Genomic DNA, 22,703 nt, shown 5'->3' on the forward strand with positions numbered 1-22,703 from the left:
GTCCAGTATTGGTGGCCACACTGCTGGGCAATGAACGCCCATTGGAATCAGTAAACAAAAGGAAAAGCAGTAGGGTGATACGAGCTCGACATGACAGATGCGGCAGTGTAGTCTGGGATAGAGATGAGGGATATGCGAAGGAGAACAGGCCAGGGGTGCACATGCAGTACTATAAGAAGGAGTGGGATGGCGAGAGAGATACATGCAGTATATGAGAGAGACCTTTACACACCGAGAATATGTACATGCAATAAAAAGGGGAGACGAAGTACAATAAACACACTTTAGAGGGAGAGGGGAGATGTTGCTGTGTTTCCCCGCAGTCCCTTGAGAACCTGTTTTTCAAGGTGGTTGGCCGGAGGTAAAAGTGCAGAGTCCAACAAAGTCCGAAGAATAGCTCACGGTGGTGAAAACATGCTGGAACAAGAGAAGCAGGGGAGGGAGGGGGCATCCGCATGTCTGTGCACTCACAGACCCTGAACTGCAGTCACGGGGATCCAGGCAATGGGAGCTCCAGTCACTCACGGGAGCAGGGCTCAGGCATTAGACTCGAGCGATCCCCGAAGCGCCAGAGACTGGCCAGTGCTGTGGAAGGGGGGCACCCCCGCAGCTAAAATGCACGGGAGAGTAATCAGAGGGGCAAGGTGACAGAGGTACACTAGACAGCGCTGCAGAGGGGGCACACCACAGCTGAAAAGCTGGGGACAGTAACCTTTCGGGCAAGTAAGACAGGAAGGGAGAGGGGCAGGACACTGGCTGACAGGTCACCAGCCAGTGTTAGAGAAAGAAGCATAACACCTCTCTCTACACCAGTGGTCTTCAAACATTTTTGGCCGGGGCCCCCCTGAGCAAAATTTGGGCAGGTCGGGACCCCCCAGAAACGCCAAATGGACGGTATATATTCCGCGCCGTCACCTGCTCCCATCACAGTCGCTGGACTTCCTCATCCCACTCCTACCCAGTCCCTGGTCTCTCCCCACCCCATCACACACCCTGGGCTCTCCCCACTCTGCTCCCACCACTATCCCATGGTTCCCGCCCATGGTGCTCCCACCATAGTCCCTGGGTTCCCCCCATCCCGTTCCCAACACAGTCTGAGGGCCAGTGGCGGCTGGTGATTTTTTTAAGTGGAGGGGCATAACTATTTCCCCCAAAAATGCCATAGCGACCAAGCACAGTGAGAGAGCCCGAACCAATAAAAGGGGGCTTGGGGAGGGTTTCCCCCTGTGAATTTTTTTAAAATAATGGGTTAAAATGTTGCATTGTAGAGCATACTTTTAACAAAAAAATGGCTAAATAGCCAAACAGTTTGCAATTGGTGCTGGGGGGCCCAGGGGTCAGGCGTGACATTTTTTACTGGACATCTATGATAGATGTCCAGTAAAAAGTACCATCCCTGTCCCCAGGGCCCCAGTGGGCCTAACACAATCAACATGATTATGTGTGTTTGCAAGGCGCTGCACATTCATACAGCAATCACTCTATCATTCACACGAGCATCCATCACCATACACTCACTCACTCATAACATAAGCATACACGCATCCATACACATGTTTTTATTTAAACAATGAACATAAACGTACCTTCTGCATTGGTCTGCATGTGGGTGCTGAAACTCCCTGCTCCAGGCTGCTCTGTCCGTATGTGCGAGGAGGCGCAGGAGCTCCCCCTCGGACATACAGACATGCAGTGCCCCAGCCAGCATTTCCAATGAGCTATGCAATGCTGGCGAAGCAAAACGCCCCACCACTTGCATGGCTCAGTGAGCAAGTGCGGCTGGGGAACTAAACTGAACTGTCAAAGGGAAACATTGTTTCCCTTTGACAGTTCAGCCTGCCCAGGAGCACTCCATCAGCTGGTAAAAGCACCTATAGGGCAATGCCTGTACCAAAAGTGTAAAATGCTAGTGTGGGCCAGTCAAAATGGGCCACCATTTTGGACAATGCAGACCAGTTTGGTGAGTTACTTAACTATGCAGTTAGTAATGTTGACCATTGTTGCTGAATATATCACAATTTACTTACATTTTAACACAAAGCACCCCCTTGGGTATTATTGAAACAGTGGGCCTCATTACAACTCTAGCGGTATCTGTGCCGGTAAAACCAGCACGGCTGCCGCCGGAGTTGCATCCAGGTCCGGCACCCACGAATGGGCAATTACCGGGTCATGCCGAGTTAGGCGGACCTGATAATTGCCCTTTGAAGGGTGCGAGTACCGGTAGATCCCCATTCCCATTTGAGTCCCATAGGGCTCAATGGGAATGAGGAGCTCGGATGCACCGGCACCATTAATAACAGTGCCGGTGCATTGACGAGCTGTGCTCGCGGGTGCCGCATTGCCTGCCTGGTCAGACCTGGCGGGCTGTCAGGCACCCACGAGCACAACTCTTACTATGGCGGTACAGTAGCAACAGTACCAGTAGCTTACCGGCACCATTGTTACTGTACCGCCATAGTTGTAATGAGGCCCAGTCGTGACTAAAGGAATGAATATCCATTTACAACTGCGGGCCACTTTTTCATTGTTGCCCGAGACAGTTTCATGCTTCAGCCCGATCATGTGAGCCACCCCTGCCCATTTCTTCCAATCTAAAAAATAATAATAATAATTTTAAAAAGCTTTATTTTTTTTTATATTTCAAGCTGAGCTCTCAGGGCCCCCCAGGCATGCACCCGCGGACCCCTGGGGGGGGTCGCGCCCCTCAGTTTGAATACCACTGCTCTACACACCCCCCCAAACTCCTGGAGCCATGCAGGATGAGGGGCCAGGTGGGGAACATCACTGTACAGACAACAACACAGAGGTGCTAAACACCCAAGGGCAGTGGAAGCAGGAAACACCCAGGTAGGGACAAAGGGGGCACCCCAAGGTGCGAAATGCTGTCAGCAAAGCCCCCACAAAGGCAGACAGAGCTCAGGGCTAGTGCCTGGCCAATATAAGGAGCTGCAGGGGCAGCCAGAGAGCACCCATCACTGCGAAGACCCTGTGAAACCAGCCCTACTGTGACAAGACCACACAGACCAAGAAGAATACAAACCCACGACTACACACTCAACCCGAGAAGATGGAGTAATGAGGCTCAAGCATCGGTATCCAAAAATCACCGCTGATGGATAAAAATCTATCAGCAAGAAGAAGAACAAGCGCCAGAGAGCACATTCACTTTGGTACTCCGCATGGAGCTGCGGTGCACTTGGCGTGCACGAAAATCAATTTTTCCTACGGACTCAAGCAGCAGCCGCGAGTTTCACCTTACTCGGGCGGCGAAAGACTTTTGCAGGGGTGAGCCTAACAGACGCAGCACTTGTGAGAAGAAAAGAGAGAAAACCTACACCGCTAAGCTTTATCTTGCTCGGGCGCAGCATTTGTGGGAAGACGTGATCGGCCAGACATCTGCCGGCAAAAAGGAGGGAGAAACTGCAAAGGACCACAGCAGGGACAAAGTGGAAACTGTGAGGAACACAGCTGGTAAAGTGGAGAAACAGATTTAGAAGCGACTTACCAGGACCGGAGCTAGTGGAAGGAACCGCTCGTCAGAAGCCGTGAACAGGCGGTAGGGGGCGGAGCCAAGCGCACAAAAGGAAGATGCTGGTTCAGGGTTGCCGCAGCAACCGAAAGGAGGAAAAGTAACAATTAGAACGCGGCTGCACTGAGTCCTGGCGGGCAGAGAGACAGCGTTTATGAACTAACACGTGCAACGCACAAAAAGAGGTTTTTTAACAAAGGAGCAGACTTTCCAATTTTCATCACGGCAAAATTGTTTTGAAAAACAAATACTTTAAATAAACCTGTTATGTTAATGCTTCGGAGCAAAGTATCCAGACGGAGCCGTACATGGGTTACATATGGTCTTTACTGGGTTAAGTCTACAGGTAAGTACATGAGGGTAAAAAGGTAAAGTACATAGGCAGGGAGAGACATCCACCGGCCCCCTCTTCCATTCAGTGCCAGGTCCCAACTGTTTCTCTAGGAACACTCACAGCACAGTAGAACATTCATGCTGGTTCCAGTTCAAACATTCTAGATCAACACTCCAGTTATGACACAAGCACACATACCATGGACAGGGGCAGATCAAAACCTAACACATCTTCCCCCTATATAAGCAGACAACAACAGGATAAAAACACAGGGAAAAGATGCACAATTGCTCCGAACAAAATTCGATAATGACCACAGGGGTCAAATCCTCCTCAATACAACTCTACCAGCCAAGCGACTGCTCAGAGCAAACATTTGCTAACTTCACTATACCTATAAATAGCTAAGCACCAACCATGGACATTCATCAACTCTGCAGCGGGCCCCACCACAGACGTCTATTACTAGGGAACCAGCCCTCATTCTCAAAACCAAACCAAACCAAACAACTCAGATACCATACTATCATCATCCATAAACCCTTAACAAGGTGTACAAGGACACCATAAGAAGTTAAACACTTCCAACTGTTTCCACCAACACAGGATACAAATTTCTACAAATAACAACATCAGCATGTTTCACGCTCCCAAAGTAGCGTGAGTAGGACACACATCCCAATACACTATCACACCAAATGCATCTAGTGCGAAGGATACCAGTTCTACCAGAACCAGAACCTATTACCAGGACCATACATCCCACTGACACACAAATAGTCAGAATGCACCTAGTGCGAAGGATACCAGTTCACCCAGAACAAGAACCTTTTACCGGGACCATGCATCCCACCAAAACACCAAATATCAGGATGCACCTAGTGCGAAGGACACCAGTTCAACCAGAACCAGAACCTTTCACCGGGACCATGCATCCCACCAAAACACCAAATATCAGGATGCACCTAGTGCGAAGGACACCAGTTCAACCAGAACCAGAACCTTTTGCCGGGACCATGCATCCCACCAAACACCAAATATCAGGATGCACCTAGTGCGAAGGACACCAGTTCAACCAGAACCAGAACCTTTTTTCGGGACCACACATCCCACCCAAATAACCAAAATATTGTTACCACCACAACACAACCACTTCACTCACCACAAGTCTCTTACTATACAAGTAAAGATAAATTGAGGGTATAAGAATGGTAAGCGAGAGTTCAACACTACTACCGAGTCCATATTCTTTACCCTACAAAGTCCTTTGTGTTTGATGAACCTGTGAATGAAAATGTGGTTAGCCAAAATAACATACATAATGCAATACATCAGGTCACACACGAGAAACTGAAACAGAGGCCACGACAACCATCACATCCAACCTCTCACAGTCACACAACCCTGAAAGTCCTAGCAACAATTTTGCAACGAAACGGTCTAACAGGCCTCACATGACATTTTAATCCTTTATCAATCTTAACACCACAATAACCTTTAGGATAACATCACAGCAATACAAATCCGCCTCTTTCCTTTTTGACAGAAACACAAAACCCCAATAAGCAGAAAACAATCAGCAGAGCATTTTTAAACTCACGCCAAACACGATGGCTGCACCAAGTATTTGTTTAAACATACATTACGTTTGTGTGTACCTGTGGAAGAAAAATTAGTTGAACATATAGTGCATCAGTTGTAACCGCAATTGCATTTACTTTACTTTAAGCACTACAGCAGTTGTTTTGCTCAACACCCAACATTTTAACATTGTTGTGTGCAACTAAACATTACACCTAACCACATAACCATGATGGCATCTAGTATGCCCAAATAGCTACTAACCAATGACATCTCACATGCACCTCTAATGCACATCCTATGCCAGTCAAAGGCTTAAATTGTACAATTCAAATGTACTACTCACGCCAAACAGTGACGTAATGTGCACCTAATGCACTAAACCAAAAGCATCTGAATTGCAAAATGTGTAGCTCCTATGCTAAAACAATGGCATCACCAAAGCAAACTATGGCACCACTAATGCCGAACAAATGGCACCTCTTATGCTCTAAAACACAACCTATGTCAAACCATTAGCATCTGATATGCTAACAATGGCACAACCTATGCCAAACCAATGGCACCTTCGAACCCAGACTACTGGCACCTGATGTGCCAAACCATGTCACATATCTCCCAAACCATACTCTCTCTCACAAATCATAATGCCACTTCAAATTGTCATATTACTCTGCCCTTCCATAACATATCAGTGGAACGAATTAGACCCAAAAGTGGAAATAATGCAAAATTAACACATATGATTATTCAGTCTGCAATTGACAGAATTGTCATACTAACTTGCCAAACAACAGTGCCAAATACACATTCCATAAATGGATTGACATAACCATGTTCAAATCACTGCGACCCCCATGAATAACTCCCAATGCTTAAGTACAGAATGCAGTTCCTTCAACAGTTTGTGCACATCACTGCATGTCCGGATTCGCCACTTTACTTCCATTTTAGACGTTGTGTTCGCAGAAACTTCCCCACGACTCTGCAACGTGTCCTTGAGTTGATCTCTGCACCGACACGAGTGTTAAAAAAAAATGTCCTTTCTTATTTTTCTCTTTTTTTTGTCGTCGGCAAAATCCACCGAAGAAAAAAATTAAAGACAACATCCTGCGCCTCACTAAATAGCCTGGAAACTCTGGTAGGCAAAGTTCCTCATGAATGCAGTACATTAACCAATCATGCAGCCGCTGGCTGGCAGAGCGTTCAATGTCCAACGTTCACTTCTGTGTGAAACCCGGAACCAGGGCACGCTGCGCCCACGTTGGAAGGTCCTCTTTTCTAACCTTCAATGCTTCCTGCTTTGCGCGATCACCGCGCTGCCGGTCCTGGAATGCCAGAGGGACCATTCCACCTGAGACACAATCGGCAACTCCCCCAGCATCCAGCTGACGTCACCATTATGGTGGCAGGGGCGGCCACGGAAGGAGTGCTTCGCTCCAACCGTCGTCCTGAACCGCCGCAGTGGACCCAGTCTCCAAGACCCACCCGGCACTGCGCAGGCCATCCCAAGAACGCAGCCGCCCGGACCGCACGCACCACGGCCCAGAAGAAGAGCAGCCAGCAATGAAGAGGTAAGTGCCCGCATAATACAGTCTTTCTCCCCATTAGGATAGCACCAGCTGCGCCGGACCTCTACGCCAGCTGGCCTCTGGGACCGCCACAGTTCACTGCCCCCTGAGATGCAAGCGCCAGCTCCGATATAATTAACACTTGCACAGTTCACTCCCAGCTCTGGCACACGGGGCACGCTCACCTTAGGTCCAGGGGACAGCTTGGGGTGGCCGGTGGATGTCTCCTCTGGTGTTCTGCCTGCTTCTCCCTGCTGCATGCGCCCCTTGTCTCCATATCACCTCTGATGTGCCTTCATCTGCACTCCATTTCCAGCCGACCTCCCGAAAGCCAAATTCTCGTCGCCAATGTTATGTTAATGCTTCGGAGCAAAGTATCCAGACGGAGCCGTACATGGGTTACATATGGTCTTTACTGGGTTAAGTCTACAGGTAAGTACATGAGGGTAAAAAGGTAAAGTACATAGGCAGGGAGAGACATCCACCGGCCCCCTCTTCCATTCAGTGCCAGGTCCCAACTGTTTCTCTAGGAACACTCACAGCACAGTAGAACATTCATGCTGGTTCCAGTTCAAACATTCTAGATCAACACTCCAGTTATGACACAAGCACACATACCATGGACAGGGGCAGATCAAAACCTAACACAACCTCAGACCCAGCATTCTTGTAAAACAAGTCGTTATTTTAATTTTAAGGCTGGGTACACAATCCACACAAAGGCGGGGTGGAGGACGAAATAACTCGAAGCACAGCCATGGAACAAGCAGACAGGAAGAAAACAAAACTCATGCTCTGGGTAGGCGAAGCAGAGCTTATACACTGTTGGCCATGGGTGAAGAAGTGTTTAAGCGAAAGCTCAGATGATGAAGAGGCAGAAATTACAGTTTTGGAGGAAGGTACACCGCCACCAACAAAGAAAACTAAAGAAAACCCCGAAAAACTGGAGCAGGGAAGCACACCACGCCTAGACCTGGAAAGAAGGGCAACAAGAAAGGTAAAAAGAAAGTGTTTGTTTCTGAAATGTTAGATGACTTTGCAAACAAGTATATGATTCAACAAGAATCCGTAGTAAATGTATAATTTGACAGATTAGAACAAATGATGTCTGATCTAGGGAAGAAACAGCAACAACCTATAAACAGAGGTAACATTGGAACAGGTAAGCAGGGTGGGAGGGCCTCTAAGGGCATTGACAGGCCCCAATCCCACCCATGTTCAGACAGTACAAACTGGGCCCAGCACCACGGACCCCTTACTAGCATCCCAAGCAGTAGAGGGGTGCCCACAATAACAAGTGAGAGTGATGGAAATTGCACAGCAACAAACATCACAAAAAGAGGACACGATGGTCACATATGCACAGCTAATGGAAAGATTGAAAGCATTAGAAAGTAGGATTCTGAACAGATACAAGAGGTCACTGGCCTGGAACATTGAGCAAATAGTCAATGAAAAAATCGGCGAAAAAAAGTACATGGAAACATTTTCGCTTCTAGAAGCACAACGAAAGGGTTACGATGCCTTTAAAGGCCCCAAAAAGATTGAGGAGAAGATACTAGCAAGGAAAGCACAGGTAGAACACAATCCGGACAATTGGTTCAAAGCTTTTATCATTTTAGCAACAGTGATATTGGAAAAAAACACCAGGGGATGGGGCAAAATGAATGGCCTACATAGATAAAATTAGAGAAGTAAAAGAGGCTTATGGGGGAGACACTTGGCTTGCATACGTTGAAGGATTTGGGAGGGCAATGTCAGAGCGGCCAGAGATAGAATAGGACGATGTACAAAATGACTTATATGTAATGAATGGGAAGCCACCGGGTGGCGGGGAAAAGACCCAGTTACAAGCTAAAACAACATACGGGAACAGCAATAAGGTCACCAAGCCAGATAAACAAAACAAGGATGAACAGCCCTTTCGGAAAAAGCAGCCATGGGGGGCTACGTCCAATACCCGCAGCCAACACAACAACAAAACCCAAAACACCAACAGAAATAACATCACCTGTTGTAATTTTGAAAAAGAGTATTGTGCCTGGGGCAAGGAGTGCAGATACAAGCACAATTGTACAAAATGTGGGGGGGAGCATCCCAGCAGCAGGTGCATCCCTCTACCCAACAGGGGACCTAAGAAGGAGGACCAGTAGGCCAGGAGACAAAAGCATAGGTAAACCAGGGAAATCCACAATTAATATGGGGGGTATTAAGGCAGCTCTGGCTGTATATCCAGACAAAAACAGCAGCCAGATAATTGAGAGGAGCTTCAAAGAGGGTTTGTACGTCCCCTTTAAGGGAAAAGGGTCCCTGAAAATCCCAAAGAACCTAAAATCAGCCAGAGAAAATGCCAGGATTATGAGAGAAAATTGAGAAAGAGCTGAAATTGGGCAGAATTGGGGGACCATGGGAGCAAATGCCTTTCAAAGAATACATATGCTCCCCGTTGGGACTGGTACCCAAGAAAGAACTGGGGAAAATGAGAACGATACATCATCTATCATACCCAAAAGGACAGTCGGTAAATGATGGAATCCCAGAAACAGAAAGTGCAGTGACTTACAGGCACTTCCAAGAGGCACTCGGACTAGTCAAAAAAAGTGCGAAAGGGGCTCTAATGGCCAGATTGGATATCGAGTCAGCCTTCAGACTCTTACCAGTGCCCCAAAAATCGCAACCCTCGTTAGGTTTCACTTTTGAGGAAAAATTGTATGTGAACAGGTGTTTACCCATGGGATGCGTAGTATCATGCGCCCTATTCGAACAATTTAGCTAATTCTTTCAATGGGCCTTTGTAAAACAGTTACCTGAAGCACAGGTAGTGCACTACCTGGACGCTTTCATGTTGATAGGACACCCAGGTACGGGGAAATGCCAGAACACCTTAACAGTAATGCTAGAAATGGCAGCACAATGGGGCATACCATTGCCAAAAGAAAATAACCACCAAAACAGTGGCACACATAATTTTCCTAGGAATAGAAATAGACTCCAATGCTGGGGTCTGCAGGCTACTACTCTTGAAGGTGGAGGAGCTAGTTAAGAAAATCAGGGGCCTAAGTAAAAAGGGCAAAGGCACAGTGAGAGAAATACCATCTTTGGCAGGGAGTTAAAATTTTGCAGCCAGTGTAATACCACAGAGCAAAACATTTGCAAGAAGCCTGGAACTAAGGGCAAGAGGACGCCAAAAACCACACTTGCACATAAGGCTGGGAGAAGAAGTTAAAAAGGATTGACTAAAATGGGAGGAGTTCCTCACAAATTTCAACAGTACAACGCAATGGAGCACGCCATTGAAAACAAACAGTAAAAGAGTGCTTTTTACTGACACAGCTGGGAGCAAAGACTTTGGGGCATTTCTGGGAACAACTTGGTTCGCAGGAGAATGGCTAGACACATGGCATTCGGCAGGCTGTATCAGAAATATCACGCTTCCAGAAATCATACCAATCTGGTTAGTATACATCTGGGGAGGGCAATTGTCAAACACAGAATGTACTGCTTGGTTAGACAACTTGGTGTGGTGGGGATTATTAATAGAAGAGCTACCAATTGCCAGCTAGTGTTAAGAATTTTAAGAGCTATAACCAAGATCACAGTGTTTGAAAACATTGTGGTAAGAGCAAAACACATCGCATGAGCGGATAACATTGCAGATGCATTATCTCATTTTCAGGGAACCAAATTTCGCCAAATGGCCCCAACTGCCCAGAGAGATATTACGGATATTCCAAGGGACTGCTGGGATATTCTGACAAGCAGACAAGAGCGACATCAACACTAAACAGCCGGGGCCGGGATGCACAGCCATCAACATCACACACCTCAGACATGGATGAATGCAGGCAGGCACTGCCAAAGAAAACTATAGGCCCTGCAATAGGTTGCTTTTGGTCCTGGCCAATAAGGCATTGGCACACAACACCACAGCGCAATATAGTAAGTGTCTGAAAAAGGTACTGAATATTACAGGTTTAGCACATATTGAGTTGATAACGACAACAGATAAACACATTTTTTGGTTTGGGATTACAAACAGGGAGTGAAAAAGGAATGGGCAAAAAGTCATCCGACAGCGGTAGCTTACTTTGTCAAGATACAGGGAGGGTTGGACCCGACCCAGAGTGCATTAATTTCGTACGCCCTTGAAGGGTGGGGCAAATGGAAGGACCACAAAGATAAAAGACGCCTTTTAGATTTTCAGGAGTTAGCAATTTTGACAAGTATGTTGGAAGAGATATGCTCACACCCATTCGAGTCATTACTATTTAAAACAGCCTTTCATTAGCATATTTTGGGGCTTTCAGGGTGAGCGAGCTCATAGCATCAAGCTCGAAAGCCAGCAATGGTTTTGGGATGGTGGAAATAAGGATAAGGGCAGACAGCCAATAATTGCCCAGTATGCACACCCAAAAAATACAATGTCCAGTGTCCAATGGTGGGGGGCTGGTTTTTGATTTGTATGGATTCATCCTCTGTAAGCAAATTCCAATTCAAAGCGTTACGGATGAAAGCCATAGGTAAAGCCTGTTGGGACCCTTAAGAATTTGGGAGCCATTCTTTTAGAATAGGAGTGGCAACAACCGCCTGGCAAGGAGGGCTGGGGGCAGTACAAGTAAAAGCAATAGGGGGATGGAAATCTGAATGTTACAAACGATACATAAGTCTGGGACTCATCTGAATTTTTCTTCACGAACAGATTGCGACCCCCAACAAATCAGCCTGGATGTTAGGACATTCCTTTGTGTTCAGAACAGGGAGATGGTCAGAGGAAACAAATAAAAGAACAACGTTCAAAAACACCATGGGCGTAATTTTAGGGCGGGGGTGGGGGTGTTTGTCCCCCCCAACTTTCATGGCACACCATTTTGTCCCCATTCATTTGGCTGGGGCACCTTTTTTTTAGATGTCATGTCCCCCCCAACATTTTCATCAAAGTTACTCCACTGAAAAACACCATCACTTTATGGTGGGGGTACAGTGGGCTAACATGGCCAGACATTCATGATATATGATATTTTATTTGTATCGCGCTCGTACACAAGTGTTTCAGAGCGCGACTAGGTAAGGAATCGGAACAGGGGAGAACACAACACAACAACAATCTTACTATGTCCAGTGACATTGAGAACACGCAAGTGCATGGGAAAGGGAAAAGGGAAAAAGTGCATGGAAGGGGGAGAGTGGAAAGTGCGGAGCAGAGGAGAACAGATCAATAATAATAAATAAAAATAAATTGAAAATGGAGGCAATAAACAGTGGTAGTGCAGCCAGCAAGTGGCAAGTGCTGTGTTTAAGGCAGCAGACTGGGTAAGTCCGATAAGTGCAGAAAAAGAAGAAAAACGGGGGTGCTGTATGGGTACAGATACAGCCCCCAGTGCAAGGGGTGGCCAGGAGGCAATGCAGGAGGGTGGCAGGGTTAGCAGGTACCTGGGCCCAGGGGACAGAGGGTGGCCAGATGCACAGTGCCAAGAGAGCAGAATGAGCAGGGGAGAGGGGGAGCGAAGGCAGAAGCAAAGAGGAAGGTCTTGAGGTGCTTCCAGAACTGGAGATGGTTCTCCTCAAGTTTCATGACGGACCTGGTAGCTTACAGGGACCCGCCTGAGTTCCTGCTTACACATCTGGGGGGCAACGATTTTGTCACAATGGGAAAAAAGCAATTATTGGCAGACACATGCTCTTCCTTAGCGGGCATAGCCCACAACTGGAAAGATACAGAAATGTTTTACTCAGCAGTGCTCCCCCACAAAACATGGTTAGGTGCAGACTATTATAAAGCCATTGATATAGCCAGGAAGACATTTAACAGAGGAGTAGAGAAAGTCTGCACAAGCAGAGGGTTTCATTTCATCAAGCATTGTGTCGTAATGCGTATTTGTTGGGCACGTGAAGGTGTTGCTGAACTTGTGGAATGAGAACGTGCAGTGTGCGAGTGCGGCACTACGTTCTATGTTTGACAGTTGGGGCAAACTGTTTTACCGAGTGGTATGTTGCCGGTGTCGCTCATACCATCTTATGGTAATACCGCACAGTAACCAACAATAAAAGTTCCTAATATAGACGTACCCGTCTGGCGGACATTTGTTGCACACGAGCACAGGTCACTGGCGACAAGGATGGGATCTGCTGCGGAGGGGGCAGCCGAGATAGTGTGACATCGCCCTCCAGTGTTGACCTCCCACCCGGCGGGGCGCTGACCAGAGAGGAGGACTGCCTGTGGTCAGCTAATAGTCCGGTGCGGCGGTGCTGTCCTGTTCGTGGGTTGTTCCTCGTTGGTGCTGGTCCTGCTACGTTCGGTGTTTTGGGAGTGAAGGTGGAGAGTGTTGGCCGCTATAGGATTCCGGTGTCCGCAGCGGGGTGTCCAGTGCCCCTGGTCCAGGGAGGTTGAACGCTGGGCTGGCGCTGCGCTCAGAGTGTTCAGTGCCCTGGGCCCCAACTGTTTGGCTGGAGGTGTCAGGAGCGGTTTGGCTGGTGTTTCACGGCCAGTGACTGCGCCGTGCCGTTGGTGGAGGCGGCGACTAACAGCGTTTTTCTCTTCAAGCTTGCTTGCCCCTGCGGTCCAGTAGGAGGAGCTGTGGTGCGCAACCGTTGGGAGGAGGAAAGAGAAGGCGTCACATACACGGACGTTGAAGTGCATTTGGGTCTCTTCATGGCGAGGAAAATGATGAAAGTGGGGAACGCGGGGAGATCCTTGACGGTGGTCGGCGACATCAATGCTCCGTCTCTCTTCCGTGTGTCCACGGACTGCGAAGTACTTACGCCTCCGGCCTTCTTGGAGAGTTTACACAGCGCGAATCAACGGAAAACTCCAGAGTTGCAAGTGGGAGTGGAGAGGGATACGGGATCCCGTCACTCCTCGCGGAAGAGGTGTTCGGAGTTAGACAGTGAACTGAGGTACTTTGTGCATCCAAAGAGGACATGTGAGCGTGGATGTCTGTCGTGTGGAGCTGATGGATGCAGCAAGGAGGATTTTTGCGACAGATGTTGTTCCCTGCTGGCCAGCCTTAAGGGTTTTGATACGGATTTACATGATTTTTACATGGGTCTAAAAGGTCTCACTCTGAGTGAGGATTGAATGATTATGTGTTGTTGAGGCCAGTGTGAGTGGGTAGTGTTCGTGGCCTCCGTTGCGTCTTTGTGTGGGCCGTGTGGTGTGTATGGTGTGGATGGATATGTGTGGAATGGTTTATGTAGTGGCCCTGTCATGTGCGCATTTTGTTTGCTGCAATGTAACGGCAATTAACAGTATAATTTTCCCTTGCAGGGTGGGGTTCGTCTAATGAACTGTTGGAATTGTGGGGTTTTCCTTGTACTTTGAGTTCACTGGTTGTAGTACAGGTTTAGTACAGCACGGGTTCAGGATTGTTTTATGGTGATTCTGTTTTGTCTTCCAAGGGGGGGAGGTGTGGCGTTAATGTGACGCACAGTGTGTGTGTTACTATGGGCATGCACTATTAAATTTTAATATTTTTACAGGAAGGACTCTTTTGCGAATTGTGATGTAACATTTTCCTTTACAGCATGGACTTTTGGGGGAATGTTTTCGGGACTTGTTTTACATGCAATTTCGTTTTTGTACAGGTTGGACTTTTGGGGTGGGTTCAACTATTTGATGGGCATTGTCTATTCATAATGACATATTACCTTTTACTATGGGCATGACAGAGTGGTTGTATTCATTGGGAACATTTCCTTGCAATGTGCTTTAGTTTTCCCAATCCCCTGGGAATTCCTACGGTTGGGGGTGTTTTGGGTTGATGTACAATACATGTTCTTTGGTGGGTGACTTTGAATATGTGGTTTATATGCGCACACTTGTGGAAAAACGGTGAGTGTATCACCTGTGATATACCTGTGATATACTTCCTTTATGTGTGGTAGGTTGTTAGCATCAATTGTCCTAGGAGTTTAGCAGTAAGTGACTGTGATTTGGGGGTCTAATAGAGTGGTGTTCTTATTAGTTGCTCGAGGAGGATGACAGTGGCTGAGGTTGCCATTGACAGTGGCTGAGGTTGCCACTTGTAGTGTGCTTGTGGAACCCTGGCGATGGCTTGGGGCCAAGGGAGTTGTCAGGTGTTTGGCAATGGCTTGGGGGCCATGTGGTGTGCTCGTGGAATTTTTGGCAATGGCTTGGGGCCAAGGGAGTTGTTAGGTGTTTGGCAATGGCTTGGGGCCAAGGAAGTTATTGGGAGTTGGTGGTTGGTTGGCATATGGTTGTTTTTGGTGTTGAACTATGTGGGAGTAGTTCCGGTTTGGAGCTAGGTGAGGGGGCGGGGCTCTTTAGTAGGTAGCGGGCAGCTGCTCTAGGTTGAGCGGGAATGTCCTCGGACGTGGCAAATCCGTTGTACTGAGGGGCAGGTCAGGACGGGAGGTGTTGGTGCTTGATGGGGTTAGAGTGTTAGTGTGTTCATTTTGGTATGTTATGGGTGTGGCAGGCCCATGTCCCAAGGGGCAGCTTGGGACCGGTGGATGCTCTGTTTTGTTATTTTAGCTCTCGCAGGTTGGGCTTCGGGGTATGTATGGTGTTGGTGATGGTTCTTCAGGATGAGGAGTTCTTTTTGGTGATGTTTTGGTTGAACCTTATGGGTAGAGGTTTTGTCCAATTAAAATCTTTTTTCAGTTGGTGGCATGTATTCTCGGGACTGCACATTTCAGTGAAGTGAGGGGAGTACCTGGTTGGGGATGAGGTGATTTGTGGTGTTTTGTGGAAATTGGTACATTCCGTGCGGGCCACACGTTATGTAGGGTTGATGCATTATAGGAAACGTTTTTCTTGTGATAGTGAACGGGGGAGGATGTGTCGTAATGCGGATTACGCGTTACGAGTGTTGGGCACGTGAAGGTGTTGCTGAGCTTGTGGAATGAGAACGTGCAGTGTGCGAGTGTGGCGCTACATTCTATGTTTGACAGTTGGGGCAAACTGTTTTGCCGGGTGGGATGTTGCCGGTGTCGCTCATACCATCCTATGGTAATACCGCACAGTAACCAACAATAAAAGTTACTAATATAGACTTACCCGTCTGGCGGACATTTGTTGCACACAAGCTCACGTCACATAGCACAATGTCCCTAGCAAACCCAGAGCTTTTCACAAGGATGGGACGCACCTATCCGAAAAGGGAATGGAACATTTTTACAGGGAAACGATTGACATTTTGGTGGCAAGGAGATGTCGGTAGCAACTTTTGGGGGGAACCTGGAAGGCCGGTAACCCATCCATGAGTGGCCGCACGGGCCAGAGGGCGTAACCTCTGGACCTCGTGCCCAAAAGTATTCATTATGTATTATTACAATCATTATGATGTTTGGTGTATTATTACGCAATGTGCAATAAAAAACCCACAGCCTTTTATTGCCAACACTTACACAATGTTTCGTGTGGCACATGGGGGATAATGGCGCCAGGCACTAACCTTTTGGGTCCACCGGTTATTGCTTATTAGCATATGGCACATGCAAGCTCAGGGCAACACACCAGGGTGTTGAAGCACTAGCAAGTGCTGGGCCCACAGAACAGGAAACGTAGGAAGAGGGCAAGTGGCAGAACAAAGGGGCACACCAAGGTGCAAACGGCCGTCGGCGCCAGCCAGCCGGGGAGACAACAAAAGCCCCCACAAACACATGCATGGCCTAAGGCGAAACTAGGAGGATAAAAGACGGCACTAGGGAGGAAGAAATCAGTTCCTTGGTACTCCGGGCAGAGCACCATAGTTACTCTGGTACACAGAAGACTTTCTTTTCCCACATCCCACCCACCGAGAAAAAAGGGAGAGAAAGGGAAAGCAGGGTAACGAACGTGGCCCACAACGTCGTAGGAATAAGTTGGTGGCAGGGGCCAGGGACACAACCCTGGACCTCGTGCCCAAAAGTGTACATTTGTTTATAACGTTTATAATACGTTTTTACAATGATATGTGAAATACAAATCATGGCCTTTTATTGCCAACACTTACACAACGTTTCAGTCATCATTGGGTAATCATATTATTGGGGAACAGTCCCTCTCTCTTGGCTCCACTGACTACTCATTTTCCTGGCTCAGGACAGACACAAGCCAGAGGAGTTGCTAGAGGGGGCGGTGGGGGGTGCGGTGGCTATAGGCCTGGGTCTTTTGGTTGTAGCCGGATAGAAGCTCAGGGGCTACAACCAAAATGCTAGCTAGCCCAGAGTCCCGAAAGTAAGGTAGCCCCTGATCTTTTCCAGACCTAGCAACACCCCGAGATGTCTCGGGTTTTTCAAACCCAGGCAGCAAGAGAATCGCATCCCTCCCTCCCTTTGGGACCCGATCTATTAATATGGCCCGGTAGCGAGTTCTCACAGGCGCAACCACCACATGGCGGGGCAATAACTAAGGGGAAACAAAACTCCTGAAGGGCCCCGATTTAAACAGCCAGCAGATCTATCTCTCATGCTAGTAAGGCTGCGCTCCCCAGTCATGAGTAGCAGAAGGGGGACGGGGTTAAGGGACTAGAAGCCATTCCTCAAAGGGGGTCGAGGTGGGGGGGAATATGGGCAGGGAGGGGTTTAGGACGGGGGTGCGTCCTATGGCTATGGGCAAGGCGGGTGACACCCGCCAAAAGCGGGTGAGTTGAGAGCTATGTCGGCGACACGTCCTTTTCGGGCATGGGAAGCACAGGTTAGTCCACCGGGATGGCACTGATTGGGAGATCGGTGGCCTGGTGTTGTGTGTGTTTTCCAAGGGGGGGGGGTTGGGAAACGAGACGGGGGACAGCACCAGATATTATGTGGGCTGTACAGTCAGTGCTTTAAATGTACAGCAGGCCTCCTACCTCTCTGGCAGCAGTGAGGGTGCCATCCACGTCAAAGAGACAGAGTGTGCGCCGGGATCTGCGCTCGCCCATGGTCCTGCCGGTCCCGGTCGCTCTCGCTCTCGGGGTGCAGCAGCTGGAGCTGTCCGCAGACGCAGGCCAGGCCTGGGAGAGGGTGTGCTGGGGGGTGTGCTGGGGGCCGGGTTCTGCGAGGGGCGGTGCCGACCAGTCCCTCCTCCAATGGGCGCCAGTGGGAGGCAATGTTCCGTCAGAGGTAAACAAGGCCACTGGCACGTACGCAAGCTGAGAGGAACAGGCTCGGGGAAGGGGGGCAGGGCGCGCGTGTGTCAGGGTCACCGCGACCCGTCACGGATTGCAGGCCATAGCAGGTCCTGGCAAGCCTCATGTCAACAAGGCCCAGGGCGTGAAGAGGCTGCAGGCCCGGGTCAGGGTCAGTCAGATGGACAGCCACCCCCTGACACTGAATGCACGCAGGGTCGGGGTGAGTTAGGCCGGCATGTCCATGCGGCTTAGAAAATACGACAGGCCTGGCGCTTATTTAAATAATCGTATTTTATGAATTAATGTACATCCGCTCATTGCTGCGGTGCTTGTACCCAACTGATAAAGGAGGGCGCGGTGAGTTGGTAACTCCGGAACTTTATTATATGATTTTAATAAAATAAATATACATATATAGCTCCGTGACTGACTGGTGCGTCTTCGATCTTTATTGTAATGCCTTACATTTCCAGGATGTATCTCACGCTTAATCACATCTTCCATGCCCCCTACAAAAAATTCTCATTTGCCTCTCAAACCACTACCACCCAAACGATCTTACACCCACAATACTAGCATTTCATTTTCATTTATTTCACGCAATCTATGGCTGCAAAATGATCTTGCTATTAAGACATGGGACACTTCGGACTGTGGACTGCAATATATAAATGTTAATGTTGAAGGATATTTATACCACGCACTATCATTACCAAAGGGGTCCCCTGGAGCTCTGGCTGATCTGAAAGGAAAGAGGGTGGGATGGGTTAGTAGGATTGGGCAGGAAAAGTGAAAGAGAGCTGTGATGTGCTGATGGCAGCTTCAGTTCCATTAACACTGTTCCCTGAGCTTTTCGGTTGGTGTGCTTTTCGGTTGGTAGCCATCATGTGCTGTTGTGCAAGGCTATGTGTGGTTTGTTTTGCTGCAGTATACTGAAGTTTGTGTGGTTTGTAGTGTTTAGAAGGTGTATGTAGAGGGGTGACATTTCTTTTAGTAGGGTTGGTTAGTGGCATCACTGTCTAGATGCAACGCATGATTATCTTCACAATACTAACTAAATGTGATGCAGGCTAAGCTACACTATTACCTAAGAAATATACCCCGAGCGGGGGGAAGGGGGGCATTACCAGGCCAGGTAATACCTTGGGCCAATTGGAAGCCCGAGTGAAGTGAGGGCCTTAACAATAGCTGGGGCATTACCTGCCTGGTAATGCCCGCCCCCGCTCAAGTTATATTGCTATTAGTATTCTGCCACATAGTACCAGGGTACTAATAGTGGTTTTTTTCTCCAGTTGAGAAACAGCGTGTTCGCTGTTTCTCAACTTGAAAGAAAACAACAAAACAAAATGGCCACCATGGATCAGGGCAAAGGGAACTACACGTAGTCTAGGTTGAATAGATTTTCAAGATGAAAAACCTGGACACTGCCACTGCCCCCATACTCCGACCCCAGCTGCCAACCCCTCCTCCGTCGACTGTTCCTGCATATAAATTGCAAGTTTTGACTGTTGATATAAGCATATTACTAAAAGGAGTGTTTGCTCTGATACGTATTACAGGCCTCGTAGTTCATTCATCTATCAACTGGTCTCTATGGCACTATCAGTTAATCGCATGCCTAGGACCTTTAATGTTAGGGGTTTGAGCTCAACCTACTGTGACAACATTTCAAGTCTATTATATTTACTAGGGTGGCTCTGCTCCCCTGTCACCTTCAGCGCCCAAGCTCAACACCCCCCGCCCCAGGGGCTCGTGTCACTCGCCCCCTGACCTCCCAGGTGACTGCTGCACGTTGCACTCAGCAGCTTGTAGGGATATCCCACCAAGGGCTTGCTTCGTTTGCACCCCCCATTTGGGTAATAGAAAAATTAGACAGTATACCAGCAAAGTTTGAGGAATGTGGGATGGAATGACAGCAGACCCATATCGTTAGGGCATACAATGACCCCGAGTCAAAGCGTCACAGTACCAGCACTTACACAAGTTCATCTAACAACTTAATGGGTCAAAATCAGTTAAGACTCTTCAAACGCCTTAGGAATTGTAGATTTGGACTGGATACCATCAAAGTTGGGTGCATGTGGGACGGAATGACACCAGACTCGGATGAAACGTTACACAAAACTGTTGCTTATACACAACTTCATCAGTGAATGAACTCCCGTGAATGGACTTCAAATGCCTTAGGAATTTTAGATTTGGACAGTATACCATTGAAGTGGGCTAAATGTGGAACAGAGTGACACCAGTCCCATGTCTGTAGGGCATACGGTGCCCCAATTTGGTTCAGTTGCTGGGGGGAAAAGTAAAGGATTTGGTGTACCGCCGGGCCAGCCTGGTCCAGGTACTGGATTCCTGTGTGTGAAAATACCAGCAGGTACTGACTATCCTTATGTATAGGCGTAGAGAAAAATGCTCAGCACAGATCTACTACTGTGAAATGGGTGGCTTTGGAAGAGATACATAACAGTGTTGTAGCCAGGTTTGGTACAACTGGAAATGAAGGAATTATCACTGCATTAGCGTCTCTCAGGTCTTGGACAAAACAGTAGGTTGTTTTCCCTGGCTTTTTCATAGGCGATATTGGGATGTTGCATGGACTAGTAGTTGGGATGATTATACCTTGATTCAGAAGTGATGAAAAAAAATGGCATGATTCCCTGCTCTGCTTCTGCCTTTAATGGGTACTGGGGAATGTGTGTCGGCTCCCTAAATCAGTCACCCTTTATCTTAACGAGTTCAGCAATCTGAATATATCCTACTTCATTGTCATGTGTTTACCACAAGGAAGCAGGAGTTAATCAATGCTTTTAAATCATCTGGCCGCTTCCCTTGCTTGGTGATTTTTCCTCTGGATCCATCTGGTGAGTTGCAAGAACAGCCTCCACGTTGTTATGGGGAACATATAAGAATATTCCATCTCAGGTGTCATACATCTAGGTTTCCATAACTGGTATGTTCCGGCAAACGCTGTATAAAACACACACATGGGAGGATGCTGCTAGAGTATTAGCTACGTTTTCTTAATTCTCAGTCAGTCACAGTCGCCACGCCCTCTCCCTCCTCTGTATCGCTAAGTCTTAGCTTTTCTTTTCCCGATTGAGTTGTCCCTCTTCATCTCTCTCCCTCAGCCTCTTGCTTGCGCTCTCTCTCTCTCTCTATTGCTCCCTTTCTCACCCCCTCCCTGGGGAATGTGATGCTGTTTGGGGTGCACATGAGGCAAGAGTTAAAGACTATGTAGAGAGTTTGTAAGGGGGTGGGACACTGAATGCATAACGTGATGTAATGTAAGAGTATTTTCCTCTGCTGCGCTGAAACAACCACCCCAAGCCTGCATATGGATCAGCATGAAGTATTTCTAAGTATCACAACTGAGCACCTTGCCTGGTTGGAAGGGCTGAGATATGCAGGTTAGTAAGCATGAAACATGCAGGCAAGTACAGCTACTGCTTCTGTTGTCCTGGAGATAAATGGCAAGGCATGAATGCTGCTCAAATGTTTCTTAGCCCGAGATTGGCATGCATTCTTTGGGCTGTTAGATCTTCCTTACATCAGTTTTAACTTGCATTCTAATATATATGGCGATGCCCTCTTGGCATGGGCATGGCTGCTAATCTGCTGGTGGGTCTTGGTCCAGCACACTATTCTCACCTTACACAAAGGACAGTGTATCCCGCACTACATGCCCGCCAATGCATGGTCTCACATATGTCTATATTCTGTTGAGGAATGGTAGGGTCCTAGATTTTTGCCTAGAGTAAACTGTTGAATACACCATCTGTTGGACATCGTTTGCAGCCCAAGTTAATTGAAGCCTAAAGGTTTGTTTTAAAATGATTGATGGTGCCTTACTGGATGGTCGAGATTAAAATAATTTTATGGGCTTTACAGAGTGCAAGCTGTGTAAGCTGCAGACTTCGTGCCTCAGCTGCGAATGTAAAATGTTAGAAGTATTTAATCAGGCTAACAACTCACAAAATAGCCACGCGATGACCGCCACAAGCATGCATGTTGTTTGAGCTGTGATCATTCTTTACGGAGCTGCCTGTAAGTGTAAAATGATGCCGCTGTGGTCCAGGCCAGCAAAGGCTGAGCAATCTTTTTTCAGTTCCTGCCACAAACAGTGCTAACATCCTGGCGCAGGAATTGTAAAAGGTGTTTACTGGCACAGAAAATAAATGTGAATTAGAACTCCTGGCCCAGTATTTAAAACTTGGATTCATTCACATGACACCGGATTTGTAATGGGCCTTTTTTCCCACAGAGGTCTTATTTCTTTTGTGGTTTAAGCATTTTTCTGTTATAAATCCTATGCCTTTACAGTTCAAGTGTTCATGTCTTAAGTGTAAATCTCTGAAGTCTTCTACATGCCATACCTCTTAGCCTCCCCGCCACGACTTTGCCACTACTGGTTCCAGCTTCTCGTGGCTTTTTCTCAGTAACCATTTCTATTCTTTCTATCATTGAGCCCTCCCCTGTGGTGTCTCTCTGTTCTGGTCAATCTTTACATCTGTCCCCTGGTTTCTTTGCTCTTTGCATGAAGGTTTTTTTTCTTCTAAATCTTGTGACAGGGTCAGGAGCGTGTCCCTGTCAGGTGGGGGGAGGATACCTCCCACCCACCTGAGGCCTACCAT

At 47.8% G+C, this 22,703-nt stretch overlaps 1 protein-coding gene across 1 annotated transcript in view; it reads right to left on the minus strand.

The window, feature by feature from the left end:
* The window catches only part of PMM1 (phosphomannomutase 1), a 204,278-nt gene extending 186,273 nt beyond the window's left edge, over positions 1–18,005 (minus strand). Inside the window, exon 1 of the mRNA XM_069652766.1 lies at positions 17,809–18,005. Within this exon, the coding sequence (XP_069508867.1) occupies positions 17,809–17,880 (72 nt within the window). The 5' untranslated portion in view covers positions 17,881–18,005. The remainder of the gene's footprint in view (positions 1–17,808) is intronic.
* Between the last annotated feature and the right edge of the window lie 4,698 nt (positions 18,006–22,703).

Source organism: Ambystoma mexicanum, chromosome 3p, assembly GCF_040938575.1.
Source record: "Ambystoma mexicanum isolate Mex_15411 chromosome 3p, UKY_AmexF1_1, whole genome shotgun sequence".
NCBI lineage: Eukaryota > Metazoa > Chordata > Amphibia > Caudata > Ambystomatidae > Ambystoma > Ambystoma mexicanum.